The 16,437-nt window shown below is 40.1% G+C and overlaps 1 protein-coding gene across 4 annotated transcripts in view; it reads right to left on the minus strand.

The window, feature by feature from the left end:
• Nucleotides 1-4,882: 4,882 nt before the first annotated feature.
• mid1 (midline 1) overlaps nucleotides 4,883-16,437 on the minus strand; it is a 29,603-nt gene continuing 18,048 nt past the window's right edge. For 3 of the 4 annotated variants that reach the window (XM_062403286.1, XM_062403284.1, XM_062403285.1), the window contains exons 3-11: nucleotides 15,126-15,185; nucleotides 10,962-11,057; nucleotides 10,275-10,382; nucleotides 8,535-8,683; nucleotides 8,324-8,451; nucleotides 7,605-7,748; nucleotides 6,800-6,961; nucleotides 6,506-6,713; nucleotides 4,883-5,980 (exon numbers count right to left, since the gene is read on the minus strand). In XM_062403286.1, coding sequence (XP_062259270.1) covers nucleotides 5,632-5,980; nucleotides 6,506-6,713; nucleotides 6,800-6,961; nucleotides 7,605-7,748; nucleotides 8,324-8,451; nucleotides 8,535-8,683; nucleotides 10,275-10,382; nucleotides 10,962-11,057; nucleotides 15,126-15,185 — 1,404 coding nt within the window. In that variant the 3' untranslated portion in view covers nucleotides 4,883-5,631. The remainder of the gene's footprint in view (nucleotides 5,981-6,505; nucleotides 6,714-6,799; nucleotides 6,962-7,604; nucleotides 7,749-8,323; nucleotides 8,452-8,534; nucleotides 8,684-10,274; nucleotides 10,383-10,961; nucleotides 11,058-15,125; nucleotides 15,186-16,437) is intronic. The other variant, XM_062403287.1, reaches the window with a different exon arrangement.

The raw sequence follows: 16,437 nt of genomic DNA on the forward strand, positions 1-16,437 counted from the left end.
AAGACAAATAAAATCTTTGCAAATGCAGGTGAATCAATGACATTTGAAACTGAAAAGCTTGGCTGCTCTGCCTTATTTCACGTATGAATCAACAGCTCAGAGCTTCATGCTGCTAGAAGAGTTCTGTAGACATCATGCTTTGTTATTAGCGGAGCAGTTAGGTTCAGTTCCTTGCTGCTATACGCTGGTTCAATCAAGTGCATCATGAGGCTTCCAAGAGGGCTGGTGCGATGTGATTATAGACTGGTAGGAATCTGATAAAGCTGGACTAATACCAAGAATATCGCTGTATTGAAGTAAGAGAAGCGATGGTTTGATTTTTGATATATATGAGTAAATTATGTCCAATACGATATATTTGTTTCAAAAAAGGCAAAGATTCCGAAGATGAAAGTGTTCAGTTACACATAAACTTTATTTTAAATAAATATTCATGAAATACAACTCACATACACGCAAAGACATTTAAGTTAAATCAACAATATAAATATATAAAAATTCAATTGATAAAAATATATAATTAAATATGTTAATGATTACTTTTCACATCATTACGTAAAACATATTATCTTATATAAATAGTTTTGTTAAAACAACACATTAACATCGAGACTTATCATGTTGTATGTCAAAAGTTTATGATGTATTTCACGCGGCAACAACATGCTATCGTAGAGAAGAAAGCAAGAAAAAACGTGTACACGTTCCAGGGGTCTCGGGTGGCGCCATTGAGCCATTTTGCAACACCCATTGAAAATACCTCCATAATACGTACATTTTCACCACTTTCTAACTTTCTGCAAATTTTGATAAGAATTTGAACATGTTAAAGCCCTCAAAAAGCCAATTCGTTTGCCTGAATAACAACTATTCAGGCAAACGTGGTAGCATTAACGGGCCCGAGCACATGCAATTTCTAGCCTGTTGCGGCTGCTGAAGAGAGAGTGATCGATGACTAAGCGCACGTCTCCGCATTGCATGCGTTTTGCATCAAGGATAAATGCTTCACTTGCTGTAGCCAGCAGGTGGCATTGTGAATTTAAGTCATGATTTCTTTGTAGATTTCTTCAGGTCGCGAGTCTTGTCTTATATGCCTACTTTGGACTCGATTGGACCAAATATGTCTGAGATACAGAAGCTTGTGTTTTGATGGCGTGTAATCAAGCTTTGACGCCAGGCCACAGTCACACCGTGTAACGTTCAAGTTAAAAAAACTCTCCTTTTACCCTCAATCATGCATGAAAGTTATCTGTCAACATCAATTGTCAAACATCCATAAGTGTAATTAAGTTTTAAACACATTAAAACTGTGTGAACGAAATTCTTAAGTCCTAGGAATAAAGATTTGGTCCTTGGGCAAACCATGGTCTTACACTGCCCTCTAGTGACTTAATATTGCAATATTGCAGGTGCAGCTCAATCATCTTGATTTAATGATCAAATTTGACGCCACGCCACGGTCACACCATGTGACGAAAAATCAACCTTTTAATATCTTTTTATTTCCATCTTGTTGTGATGATACAATTTTAAGTTGATCTGATGAAAGCCCTACGACAACTTCATTAAAGTAAAAAAATGCAACATGGCAAAAATGGGCACTAAATCCAAAATGGCGGGCTTCCTGTGTGGTGTAGCATATCTGTCCAAGAGACTTTTTTCTTTGTCATGAAAAGACATGTCCCTATCGATTTTTGTAGATGTCGGCCAATCATAGTGCCGGGGCTGGCCTTTAGGGGGCGCTAGTCAGTGATTTTCACACGCCCATTCCTTAAAACCATCTGAATGTCTGCAAGGGAGGGCTGTTGCTACAAACAAGTAGTTTGAGGGAGATAGACCCATGAACACGGAAGTCACAGCGATTTTGTGTGTCATGGCGAGCTGATGAACTTTGAGCCACGCCATTAATAATCCGCATGATGAAAAGTCACAGTAATCTAATGGCAACTTTATTAATGTCTAGAGACCCATTTGTCACAGTTTGACATGGTTTCTCAAAGCGGATGAGTAGAAATACGTCCAAGGGCTGCCACCAGGTGGACGCTGTAATTTTAAGTCACGATTTCTTTGTAGATGTCTTCAGGTCGCGACTCTTGGTCAGGTAGGGGTGAAGCATGTGAAAGTTCTAGGCCAATGGCTATAGAGTTTTGTGGGATGGCAGGCTCTCATTGGCTGATGAGTTGGCGTATCAAGGGTTAATGAGGAAGGGGAGGGAAAAAACAGTGGTGGATCATGGATGATAGCATACATCTATGGATAGGAGTGTCGGAGTTACAAACAAGAAGTGTGTCGTGTTCGCTGGACTTTAATAAAGTTACACATAAAGAGAGAAGTTTCCTGTCGTCTATACGCGAGGACGCTACAATATGAACGTGTTCACCATTCAAATTCATTATTTGTCATTGAATTGCGTTCAGTTCATCGTTCTCATAAAAGTGAACGTGTTCAATGAACACGTTCTTTTGCGTTCGTTCATGCACAACACTGGCTGCGGGTCAGAGAAGTAGTGGCTGCAGCTGTTTGATGCTCAGCTGCATGAGCACCAAGTGGAGGAGGGAGGGGCGCGGCAGGGGCTTCAAATAAATGCCCTGTCAGATATCAAAACACTTTTGGGGGGAATTGATGACAGAGAGTAATTTTTATTTAAATATTGCCCTTCTGGCTCCGGCAGAAGGGCACTTTTCTCATGCAGGGCAAAAGGGCCAGTGCTTGAGCACTACTAGGGGTCTATCTGTGCACGTGCCTGATTATATATATATATTATATTATATAATATTATATAGATCCCCTTAAGTAAAAATGCTTAAAGATATATGATAACCTAAAATCCTGATTATTTAAGTAAAAGTAAGTAATTTCATCATTAAAATGTACTTACAATTACTAATTGCATATACAAAAGATCTTGTGACTGATAAAATACTGTCTATAACGTTATTTGATTAAAATTTAAAATGTAATGTTTATGCCTAAGCAGTATTTTAGTGTTAGCTATTTTAATTAATTTTTAATTTGTTCTGTAGTTTAGCTCAGTGGTTTCCAACCAAGTAGCGAACATCCCCATAAGGTCAAAGGATAAAGAGTTGTGAAATGATTCATAAATTCAAAAATTGACCAAAGATCAAAAGCCTAGACTATTCTTTCTAATCTGTGCATTTTTTACTTTTGAAAAAAATATTGTTGACTGTGTCATCTGACAGTCGTTTAAATTTGGGCCAATTTACAAGTTTAGATTGAAAATTGTCTCTTTGTTGCAGTTATAAACAACACACAACGTGGGGATACAACTTATTATATTGTTTGATATAAAATCTAAATCTGAAAAGAAACTACAGCTGTCAGGTAAGTGATATTTAAGATGTAGAATATTTGCCTCTGAAGTGTGATGGAGTTGAAGTAAAAGGCAATAAAAGGTAAAATTGCATTACTCAGATAAAAAACAAAGACGTCACATTTATATAAAAATAGCTATACTAGTAGTACCTGCTATAATCAAATATCCATCAAACAGATTTCAAAAGTTATGTAACATGCAGTGTTATTACCCTAATGATAGATTAAAACATCTAATTTGAGTTAAATCCCATTCATATATATTTAAACGAACGTCTATGCATTTTGTCTTTGTATTTTAAAGTCCTGTGCTGTATTTAATATGTTTGTTAAAATGTTTCTTTTTGTTTTGTTTTCACTAAATTTGTTCTGTTTTATTTGGACATTATGTTTGTGCATAACATAATAAAAATAAATCACTTTGTAATAAAATGGATAATAAATGTATCATCAATTCTGAATCTACAGAGATCAATCAAGCTTAGTATCTTTATACTGCTCATATCACATGACCATTAGTTTTGAACGATGGGATTTATGGCTGGGACAGACTCTGGCTTCAAAATGTCACAAAAAACTCAAGTCCAGTAGGTGGAGCCCTGGGGCGCATTTTAAGTAGGCTACTGTAAATTGATATATTGCCTAAACTCTAGCATTTGATCATATTATCTGTGAGCATTAAAGTCACAGTTTTTATTTTCTTCCGACAAACTTAAGTTTCTGCCAACTCCACGCTGTCTTTCTTTGTTTAGGCATATAGAGGATAAAGAAGCGAAAAATAAAAAAGAAAAGCCTTAGTTTGGATGTGTTTTTGCCACCATACAAAAACGTAATAAATTGTTCTACAATATGCTATGAATAGCATAAATTAAAAAAATATAAAAACATAAATTAAAACATTTTTTTCAGTGAATTATATTTTGAATGATGCACTTATATATTCTTTTGATTAATACAATGTCCAAATAATTAAGTAATTTAACTTTAACACTTTCATTTAACTATTTACAGTCAAAACCAGAACTATGTTTGTAGGGATTAATTCTATTTATAAAAACTTTTTTCAGTACTACTTAAAAAATGCACACATCTCAGGCTCTAACACCATCCTGCTGGCGTTACACAGAGGTGGTAGTGTTCACATGTTCCAGCTTTGTCCGCAGGGTGTCTTATGCGGAGGTCACGCTGAGTTCAGTTTTTTTTTCTTCCTTTTCTTTCATTACTGCTCATCAAATGGAGTTGAAAAGAGTCGCTGCCGAATTCAAGCCACGTTGCTCCAGTACAAAAAGAGATGTCAAAGCAAATCTTGTCAGACACTGTATTTTGGCTCAGAGTGTGGGTCAGGGTGAGCGCCGTAAAACAAGACTGACACGTCTCTCTGCGGCGGTGCTGGGGATTTCTTTTCACTGCGGCATTGTGAGAGCTTGTTCGCGCTCTAATGAGAGATCAGGTATAAATGAGTGTAAACAAGTGTACTGTGTGTTCAATTATCGTCATACTGAGGCGCAGTTTTTGTGTTTTAAAGCGAGGAGGACGAATCACACGGGTCATCAAATAAAGTCACTTTTATTGTATCTTATCGGAGAGAAATCAAACGTGGAAACTGTGATGCTGAGTTCTTCTGAAGTTTCTAGAGTAAAGGAAAAAAAGTATGATCTCTTAATGCTGACCTGTATTAGAGCATTTGCATACAAATGAGCCGACACATTTCAAGTTAAAATAAACTGTGAACTACTCTTATCTGATCAATCCAAGTGCATTTTCCTCATGTCAAGCAATCATTTGTGTTATACAAGTGGCATAGAAAGACATTTTTTAGAGAGACAACTTTGTCTCCTGAAAGTGCTATGAATTAAACAAGATTTCAAGAACCTGACATTTACCTTATAACACAACCTGTCACTTGTGTTTAAAGATTTATCACCTTCCATAAAAAAACACAGGAATGGAAAAACATGAAATGTGATCTTGGAAATGAACAAAGAAATCTCCACAAAGTCAAAACTGTAAGCAAACCCTTGAAACCGTCCAGCTGAGTAACGTACATGATTGTGCAAAGCGAAGAAATACAAATACAGATGCCTGTAAAACATTTCTTAAATAAGTCCAATTAATTTCAACAAAGGCTTGAATTGGAATGTACACCAGGGGCAGTAAATGCATCATGTTCGGCAACTGTTCTCAGTTTTGCCAACACAAGGAGTCTGGTCATCACAGTCAGAGAGGTGCAGGTAGTCTGGTGCTTCTTTTGTTGGGGGCACACAAAGAGAATCCAGCGGCAGGACAGGTTTTTTTCCGTCAGTTGTTGAAATCCGCCCCCTCTAGGTGATCTGGGATGGGCAGACCCGTGAGGATTGTCAAACACTTGTTCCACACATTGAACACGGGGCAAACCGGCTGAGCGAAGGCGATGTCGAACGCGTACAAGTGCTGGGAGCTGATGGCGTCGTGGAAAGACAGGGAGCCAGAGTCATAGTCCAACAGTATTCCGAGACGCCGCAGGTGGGGCGAAGGCTCGATCGGTATCTCCTTGCAGTTGTGACGCACCACCCACGAGTTGTTGCAGCGGGACAGCACCCAGGACGCCGAGTTCTTGCCGATCCACTCCTGCTTTGGTGCCGACTTGTAAGCAATGCCCACTGCGAACCTGTGTAACAAGTGAAGGGCAGAAGAGGTTGGTAAATACTGGTACATTTCCTGCATCTTAAAGGAGAAAAATTATGCCCATATTTAGGTTCATCACTTTAATTTGGGTTGTCACTGGAAAAATCTTACAAGCTCTGATTTCCATAACTGTCCATTGCCGCAACTCTTCTTTCCTTGTTATATACACATACAATCTATATAACTCACTAGAAGAAAGAAAAAACTGATAAAGTATCACACGTCTCCTTTAAATCCGAACCATTACTCATGATGAAATAAATCCAACTAAAGGTCTAAAGCCCTGGTAGCAGCTCCGTGAGGCTGCACTCAACAGAGATGCTTTTTCTTAATCTGATGAAGGTGTTTGATGACATTTTAGGGGATCACCAAACTGAAAAAAATATATTGTGGAGAACATGAATATCTTGCTGGAATCCAGCCAATAGTTGCTGAGATACTTAAATCTGTAAGAGCTGGTGAATAAACCAAACCAAGAGAGTGGTCGAGAACAAGTTAATGTTTTTACCATGTGCTTCCTCCTATCAGAGCCTCCCAGTAATGGCGGCCGCTGTCGATGTAGACGTTTCCTGGGACTCCGTAGCTGCTGTGGCTGGAGAAGCGGTCCTGACTGTGGCTCTTCTTGGACAACGTCTCGTCCCTCTCCACTGTCAGGTTGTCGTGGGACACCCTCAGCTTCTTGTGAGCGGACTTTGCGTCCAACTTGAACGGCTGACCTTGAAATGAAAATTAGGGTTTTTAAAACACCGGCGCAGTATGGATTTCTCAGTGACATTTTTGAAAATTACTTAACCTGACGCACTGTTTGTCTTGAGCTTCCCCGGTTCACTGCTGCGGCTTCCGGCCTGGTTTATGGCCTTCACTATGAAGATGTACTTGGTGCCACACTGGAGTCCGTGCACGGTGTAGTGATTCTGCTTGATGTTGGGTACGATCATCCAGCTATCAGCAGATTTGCATAAACCTGCAGCGCACACACACACACACACACACACACACACAGAGAGAGAGAGAGAGAGAGCGTGACTCACTGACAAAGAAAAAAAAATCACACAAACTCTTGAATTAGTGCCTCTTTCAGTGCTGGAAATTAAGCGGTGCAGCTGCACTACAACAGCATTCAGCGCCTCGATCTGTAGCTGCCATTTTGAATCATCAAATACAGTCGCATTACCGCTCATCCAAGTGTGCTTGAGCGCTGAGGCGGATGAGAATAAATTGTTTGATAAAGCATGCTGTGACCTTGTTAGAGGAATCAATTCAAACATCCTGCTGCTCAGTTTCACCCAGGGATAATATAGAGCATATGAAATACATCTGGATGTAAATCTAGGCTGACTGGGATTCTCCCTGCCCCCCCCCCCCCCGCCCCCCCCTATAGTCACTGTAAAAGTTGCAGTATATTTCCATATCATCTAATTACCCATAAGAGCCAGGACGGAGCTTTCCTCTCTCCTGCTGTTGCAAAACAATATTACGTTTGGATCTTGTAACATGGCCCCCAAAACCATTTAAAGTCATTGAGTGAAATCCTTTTCAAATCCTTCCTGTTTTCCAACTCAAACATTATACCCCTACTCCAACCAGAGCGCCGCTTAGAGACTTACTGACGACATTCGATTGGCTGGTGAAGATGGCGTACTGAAGTTCATACGACACGACAACGAACTCATCGTCTGACGTCCAGTGAACCGTGATCGTGTCGTACGAAGCTGTGCACAGCTCCTCGCGGATCGCTGGCGGGTCTGGAGCTGCGGTCACAAAACAAAAGACAAAATGTTGCCTCTGAATTATTAATGGGAGCTGCGTGGAGGATATTCTGCACACAGCGGCATCAAGGTAACAAACACGAAACATCTCAGAGACCTGCTGCGGTAACTAGCGGCATCCATTTGTGTTTTTAGCTTGACAAGTGTAATTAGGCGGTTACTCTTGCTGTTACAGCTACACCCCCCACGCAGAGTTACATTCACGCTGCACAGCAGGCGTCGAACTTAAAATAATCAAACCTGTTTCATTCAGCGGTAAATAATAAATCTTAAATGCTGCCTGGCATGTTTGGATTCAGTTTTTTTTTTTATCACTCGCTAAAAGGCACAATTAAAGTTGAAATATAAACTCCCTCCTTCCATCCACGCCAGAACTTTTTAATTGCATGAATCCATAAATTGAAGGATGAGTTGAGGATAATTCTAATTGCACTGTTTTGATAAATGAACACAGAAAATCCTCTACAATATGAATGTGCACATAGATTTCCTGCCAAACCCTAAAACAATCAATTCAAATATCTGTGCTCGCCAAAAAAACCACCACTTCCACTCACCTGTGAGGTAATCCAAGCTTTCCAGCATTTTCTTCTCCCTCGTAAAGTCCAAAGCAAAACTATCAAACGTGTCATTAAGGTTGATTTCTGGCAACAGGATTTGAGAGGAGGCCGTTGCCATCGATACTCTGCAATAAAGAGAAATACAAGACGGGTGTTTAAATCCTGTATATCCTCTATTGACGGCCTTGCCTCTTTACTGTGATCTCACCTCTCGCAGGTACTCTTAGCCGTCTGCAGGAAGCGAGTGTGGTCCGTCTCCTTCAGGGTATGGTCGGCTTGCGTGATGAGGGAGGAGGACCTCTCGATGCACTGTTTGCAGCTGGCTATCTGCTGGGCCAGCTTCCTCATCCGCACAGACTGGGCAGAAAACAAGACATGCTGGTAAATGAAAAGCTTTGTAAATAAACCAATCAATGTACGACCACGGGGGCATCAAATCTGCCGGATGGTTGATTCGGTTTCGCGTCGGCAATTATAAAATCTTTCCGGGCAAGAAACGGTTAGATTTGTCTGTTTGTGTAGAAGCTACTCTGCTCGAGCAATGTATATATGAAACATCCCTCATAACACTTGTCACAGGACCCCCCCCCCCCCCCCCCTTTCCGTGCCTCCCTGCCTGAAAGCGACCTCACAGCCTGACATGAGGCACGGGGTGAGGAAGGAAAGAGTCTTTCTCCAGGGACGGTCATCACAGGAAGCAGGGCTGATCCCAGTCTGACACTGAACACAGCACAGCGTGCCACCGCCGCTCTAATGGCATCTAATGGGGGGGGGGAAGGAACAGGAAGAATTCAAGAGGCCCGACATATCGGCATCGCATGTATGGACACTGTGTCAGACATACCCGAGAGCTGGGCTGATACTACACACAGCAAGAAAACCAAGCACTTCATGCTGCAGCCTGCCTTAGTGTCTCAGTGCAGGGGACCTGTACTTTATGTAGAGTAATACATCAATCAAATAAACTAATTTATCCAAACAGATGAACATTTCACCAGCAGCGGTCTGGGCATCAACGTCAGAAGAAGAGGAGATTTTAAATAGCTGTAATTTCATAAAACTTTCTCTGAACTACTAGGACCTTGCACATTTTTTCATGAAATCTAAACTACACTGGACAACAAATGTACAAAGAAAAAAAAGGTATGTTAGGGAACACTAGTTTGCAATAGTTTGACTATTTAAGGACATACAGTATGTGTTTCCAATTTAAATCTATAAGAACATCATTTACTACTGTCAACTTGTAACAGTAACACTCACGTACATGTTATATTCAGTTTACTTAGATTCTCTACTCTAATCATCAGGCAGCATCCTTGCATTTCCTGCTGCAGATAGTTGGAATAAATTTACGGTGTTGGTGCTGTTTTTAAAATGTTAGAAATAAATTCCCATTGTTTAGATTAAGAAAAGAAAAATGGAACATTTGCCTGATGTCGATTTTTATCATGCAAGAGAACATTTAGTCTTTGAAGATTCACCTTCAGATCAATGTAAAATGCTGTTAAAGGTGCAGACCCACGAATGAGGTATAATGAATCTATAGCTTATGTGGTTTATGGAAAAATTTGACTTTATTGCCTATAATTTAATTGTTCTACTTTCGCAGAGGATATTTGCATTTGCACAAGCAGGACAATGACATTACCCAATACGCTCTTCACTGACATTTTTTTAATAGAAACCTTGAACAACTGCAGATTAGAATCCAAAATTTGGATAAATGTGAACCCTTGTTTTGAAGGGTAACATTTTTAAGATACAAGGTTTTTCCTGGCAATGGTGATTTGTCACCACCGGATTCAGAAAAACAGCAGTGTGCTTGTGGTGCCGAGTCTCCAGCTACTGCAGCTTGTCAGCCGGGCGCGGCGGCAAACTTTATCGGGACACGCAAGGTGATACACACACAAAGGTTATCGCGACGCAAAAAGGTGATAAACAATACCTTCCCCTCCTTTATCTTGGTGGCAATGATTTGTCTCCGCTGCTGTATGATATTAATCAGCAGCTCACACTCCTCAAGCAGCTTGTTCTCTTGTCGCGATGCGTTTACCTAGACAGGACACGGGGCACGTAAAGATAAGAGACGGTCAGAACAGGGAGACCAGTTCATTTGTTTAAAAAAAAAATGTACTGCACATATCAGAGTGTTGAATTCGCATAACATTCATTACTAACAGTGGGATTAATTCGTAAGTGGCAGGAAAACAACATGTCACGTCTTTGCATGTTGGGCCACAGTGCCAATCAGCTCACCTCCTTCAGTAAGTGTTTTCACAGCAGCATGACCAAGTAAATACAGCATATTACAACTGGACTTTAATGTTGTGGCTGAGCGGTGTAAAGATGTGGAGCATCTTGCTGTGGAAACACCCAATTTGCAGCAAACCGCATGCATAATCACAGAAATTAATGATCTATTACCTAATGAGCAATTAATCTTGATGACATGGTGAAAAGTCGCTCTGAGGTACAGTAGTTTATCATGCAGGTGTTAATAATTGAGTTTGGGTTTTTTCCCCCCATGAAATGCCACACAAACTCACACTCACACCAACTCACGCACGCACGCACGTAAACACAGACACACACACACACACACACCTGAGAGAGAACAGATAAACAACCTCACCTCCACGTGTTGGCAGGTTTGGATAAGCTTGCCCATCAGACTTTCCAACTCACTGGTCCTCTTGATTAGACTGTTGAGGTTGGAATCCAGGGCTTGCTGCAAAATACAGAATTGAAAGAGGTATATTTCATTACACACTAAACGCAGCATAAAACTGTAAACAGCTGAATAAATCTTGGAGGAGAGCTAGGTGCATGGGAACATAAGGACCACGTCTGTAACGGGCACGCGCGAGGCCGCCACGGCGTATGACCGGCCACATTTTGGGCTTTGATCGGCACGGAGCGCCGCCTCCATCCCCAGGCCTCCCCATGTGCCAGAGATCCCATTCCACTGCCTGCTGAGGCCACAGAGCTTAGCAGAGCATCTGCCAGTGATTTGGACAACTAAACCCCGGCTGTGTTAATCACTGACTCAGATCAGAGGCTTATGTTTCAAACTAAATCTCTCGCTGTAATTGGGCAGCATGATTACTGTGTACGACGGTGGTGCAGAAGAATCCTCTGATATAGCACGTGGAATTATTCGCAAGCAAAAGATGTACGCGCAACATTACAGTGTGCAATCAACCATTTAAAGTGTGGTCCAACCGAAGGAAGAAACAGTTTTTACGTCTGTTGACAAAAAAATAATCAGTATATAAGCATTAGAAAACCTTGTTTTCAACTGAATATAACTGATAGAAACAGGAGAAAAATCTTGTTTTAATATTTGACGATGTGTGAATTGATTCGAGGTTATCAATAATTCACCACTGATATGGATTTTAAGTTGAAAGCACAAGATATTTAGTAATTTAAAATATGGCCACCGATTTTCTTTTATCAGGAGAATAAGCCAGAGAAGAGAAGAACAAAAAGATAAGAGAAGACTTCATGGATCCAAAGCCCGGAGCAAGTGGTTGTGAGACCTTGTTCAGCCTCCATGTTTCACATTGTGATTTTATAAGGCGTGCGCATCCCCGTCTACTGAAATAGCAGAGGCCTTATTTTACTGCTCGCACTATACACTATGATTTATTCATATGGAAAAGAAAGTGATGAAAGCAATTTCAGACGCTGAGTCGCAGGTGAAGGTGAGGTAGGTTCAAAACTTTTAAAGTTAAACATAACGTATGGATCAGAGCTGATGCCAACCAAGGAAGTCTACACTGTCTCTGTGAATGGATTATGACAAGTATCACATAGTGTGAGTAAAGATCATACACAGAGAAAGAGAGAGGGAGAGAGAGAGAAGGAGAACAAAGCGTGAGAGACAAAGAGAGTCCTCTCCCTCTCTCTCATTGTGGTGAACGGGATTTCACAATGTGCTTTAAATACGGCTTCTCCTGCAACATTTATACTCCTCGTGTGTTTAGAGGGCTCTCTCTAATGGAAGTCTCTTTCCTAAACCCATTTGGGGCTGATGAGAGGAAAGAATAGCGGCTTCCTTTTGTGAATGTGAGTGCTTCTGGTCCCACACCTTTGCTTTGGCCAGTCTCTCTTCCTTCCTCTCGCCGTCCTGACAGGTCACCATCAGGACCTGATGGTTTATCCTGTGTCAACATCAGAAACCTCATCCATTGTCAAAGGTTGTTACACTATCCTGTGAGCTGCACAGGCCCTCAGACTCATTTGTACATTTTTACTTAAGTGGAGGCCAGTTTAGGTTCTCATTGAATTTCACAAATACAAAAACAATGAGGTGCTCTGTGCATTAGTTGTTTATATTTATGCATTAAAGGTTAAAAGCATTTTACCATTCTTTAGAGGCAAGAAGAGTTAAACCTGTTTGAGTTTCTCTTCTGATATTTTGTTGTACAAATATCACTGATGCATGTACAACTAAATGAGCTGCACAAGATATTGTAGTACTGTATTTTGTCAAGTGTTCGGCTATGTAATAAAAGACATATTATGCTCAAATGCATTAAGCAAATACATTTTACTTTCAACATAATTCTAACTTTCAATGGAAAACAAGTGGAGCATTTAGACACATTGACAAATGCACAGACTAAAGTGTTTCATATATCTGACAGTAGCTCTGTTGACTGTTTTAAATAGCTTGAGCTGATTTGAGCTTTTTGCAGACACAGGGGTATCAGTGTTTATGTTTGTTGGTATTAAAACTTTATTTCCACTATATTTAACTTACATTTTACAGGATAAAAAGTGTATAAAAGATGTATATTTATGTTTTAAATTTAACTTGTTTAATTTCTTATTTCAAGTTCTATATGTTTTTGTTTGTGTTTGTGTTTTCTTATTATTTATGGTTAACCCGTTAAATATCTCTATTACATTACCATTCATAAGGGCTTGATAATAACATCTTAGGAATTTTTGCTGCTTTTTTATATGAATATTTATCGGCTGATAAATCTGTATCAGAAATGTGTTACTCCTTAATAAGTGTATCGGCACCACCACTGAAAAAATCCATATTGGCCCGACTCTAATTGAGGTAGATAAAGATGATTCAGCCAGATTCTAAAGTGTAATCAAATTAATCGATACTGAATAAGATCTTAACACATTAAATTTGGAAGAACGGAAAAAGACCAAGTGGATCGTTTCAGAACCCTCATGATATTTAGTTTTTTGTTCTTATCAAGGACTTTTATTTTATTTTTTGAAGACATTGACTATCTTTGGTTTTTCAGGAGCTTTTCAGGAACGTTTGACATGGGAGAGATCATGTGAGATTAAATGAAAAATTAATCTATATATAGGTTTGGATTTTAGAGACTAGTGATGAGTAACAATCTTTTTTAAATGATTTTTAAGATAACATTTCTATTTGAATGACAATAACAACCTATATAAGATATTTGAATGTGTCAGGATTGTTCAGTGATCGGCGATACTGAGTTTGAATTTGATTCCTGGTGCTTTATGTGTTTCTTCCCACAGTCAGACTTCAACTCGCTTGAGAGTGTTTTTATAATTTGCATCATGTAAATAATGGATGATGGACAAATAATAACACTCTCAGACCAGGGTCATATAATGCCGAGGCCAGAAGAAAAGAAACATTATGCACGCATGTGCTCTCGTACACAGACGCACACTCGAGCCTTTACAATGTCACACTATTCCATTGTGAGGGACTGGCAGAGAAATCTGAGGCAGCATTGGCTGTAAACATGTGTTTGGAAAAACCAACAACTATAAACAAACTCAGCTGCACGCCACCTGGGTTCTGCCTTGCGTGCCGTGAGAAGATAAACGATTTCTCTCTAAAGATGGAAATTTGTCACTTGAGGCTTCTAGCAATGCAGCTAACCACACATACTATACAGTAAAGGTGAGCAAGACACAAAAACAAGTAAAGACATAGATAAGTAGCAGGATATATCCTGTTGTAAAAGTGACATTGAGCAACTGAAGAGGAGAGACTCTATTCATCTCAGTCTGTCCAGTATACACTACTGTCTTTTATAACTTGGAGAATAAGTTTGTTAAAAAAGAAAGAACAGTACATTCACTACAACATTGTGCATTTTCTGCATAAAGCAGAATATAACCTTTGCCACCTTAATAACCCCTTAAGGCTCATAAGGCTATGCTGCCATTACATACGGAACAAGATATGTCCGTTTGAAACGGTGTAACCTTCACTGCTCACATACTTCGATGCGTCCTTTACGTTGGCATGATTGTGAAGCAATATACATCCACTAGACGGCATCACAGAGTTAAGTGTTTCTGACGATAACAAACATGCAGACCGTGGAGGAGGTTGTGATAATGTAGCTCCTAAGAAATAGAGAAAAATGTCTGTTTGCCAAATGCTTTGAGTTTCCTACCAACTTGTGAAATCTAGCTTAAACAAACGTCTTTTACAAGATGTGCACAAATATGGATGGAGTGAACGCAGAGTACGCACAAAAGACGGCGTCTATTTCAGTATAAGTATCTAAAGTTGAGCATAGATGAGCCTTGGGGCTACAATACCATGTGCCTTTGTCATGTGACTCACCCAATGCATCCGGTCTCAAATGTATTTTGCTCCCATGTCACTCGTTCTTTTGGTTTAGGGTTAACCCCTAACCAACCCTAACCCTTGTTCAAGGGTCAGCTAACACAAGTGGAGCCCTTGAACAGTAGCCTTCAGGTTTAGGTTGTTCCACAACATAATGTCTGTCCCTGAATGTGTAGTTAAAGAAATGATGCTGATCACCTGGTCCGTCTCCTGGTGTGAATGTTCACTCCCCACACAGAGAAAGCGGCCAGAAGATTTCTGCACAACGACAGCATGATCAGACAAAGGAGACAGGTTAGGACTGGTCCACCGACCCTGATGCGCCAAAATGCTGCAAAAGATTGGTCTTGTCCAAACTCCACCGTGACCGACCATTGTGAGTCAGTGAAACAGGCACGACAGGGGTTTCGAGTGTTACTTGTGATAAAGCAAACCTTCCCTCTGTGAAACATGCGTGGACATGGTGGGTGTCTGAAAGGAGGAGGGGCCCTCGTCTTGTCTTCATGCAGCCTACTTCATGCAATTCACAAAAACTTTAGGATGAACTTGAGGAAACTTTGAGCTAAAAAGCGCGTTCCAGCTGAGTTCAATAGTACGAGGGCATTTTGAAGATATGAAAAGAAATTGCCTCGCTCGCTTGCGGCTCGGCAGTGTGATTGCCTTGTCATGGTCATAAAATGATCCCATGAGGTTGCTGGAGACCAACTGTGTTGTCAAACTGCTGACCCGATGAGTCAAAATCTCTTACAGGAGAAACTCATTCGGGGCTTCAATGGCAGGAATGCAGAGGCACCTTTTCATGCTCCAGCAAACAGCCTCTTCTCATGTCTTATTGATGTCAGCCCATCTGCTGGAAGGGAGCGGTCCCACCTCACATAAAACTGTGAGAGCAGTCTCCTGCACTGGGTGTCATTACATTGCCAAGTGGCCAAGTGGCCGACGGCTTCACTGTGTGTTCTATTTATACGTATTTAACTCAAAGATATTTCTTATAAACACATTTGCTCCCAAAGGATAAAACTGCTAATATTCGCGTGCTTTCGTTGTGGTAAACAAATCCCATGAAAAGACCAAATATATAGATCTTTGAAAACTGGTTATGAACAAAATGTTTTCTGTTCTCTTAAAGGATCTTTGTTTTGTTTTTGTATTCGCAATACACTGTTGTTTTTAGCGAATTTGAATCAATCTGTTTTCTATGATCTGAGTTCGGAGAGGGGAGCGTTATTCCAAGAAAAATACAAATTTGAATTTTTGACATTAGAGTTGAACATTTATGAGGAAAAACATGAATATTTTCCAAGAATATAAGGTCATAATTGTTGAAGAAAAATGTTTGTTGCGTGTCACTCCACTTTGCATGGTTGGCTCAAACTCATCACACCACATGACATTGAATTATGCCAAATCAAATGATATTTTTCGATCAGATTGAGCAATAGGGAAGTTCTCTCAAATTGTTCGGACAGAATAACCAAATTACTTCATAATTTGTAATTTTGGATTACAC

The sequence above is a fragment of the Platichthys flesus genome, chromosome 13 (genome assembly GCF_949316205.1).
Source record: "Platichthys flesus chromosome 13, fPlaFle2.1, whole genome shotgun sequence".
In the NCBI taxonomy this organism is placed as follows: domain Eukaryota; kingdom Metazoa; phylum Chordata; class Actinopteri; order Pleuronectiformes; family Pleuronectidae; genus Platichthys; species Platichthys flesus.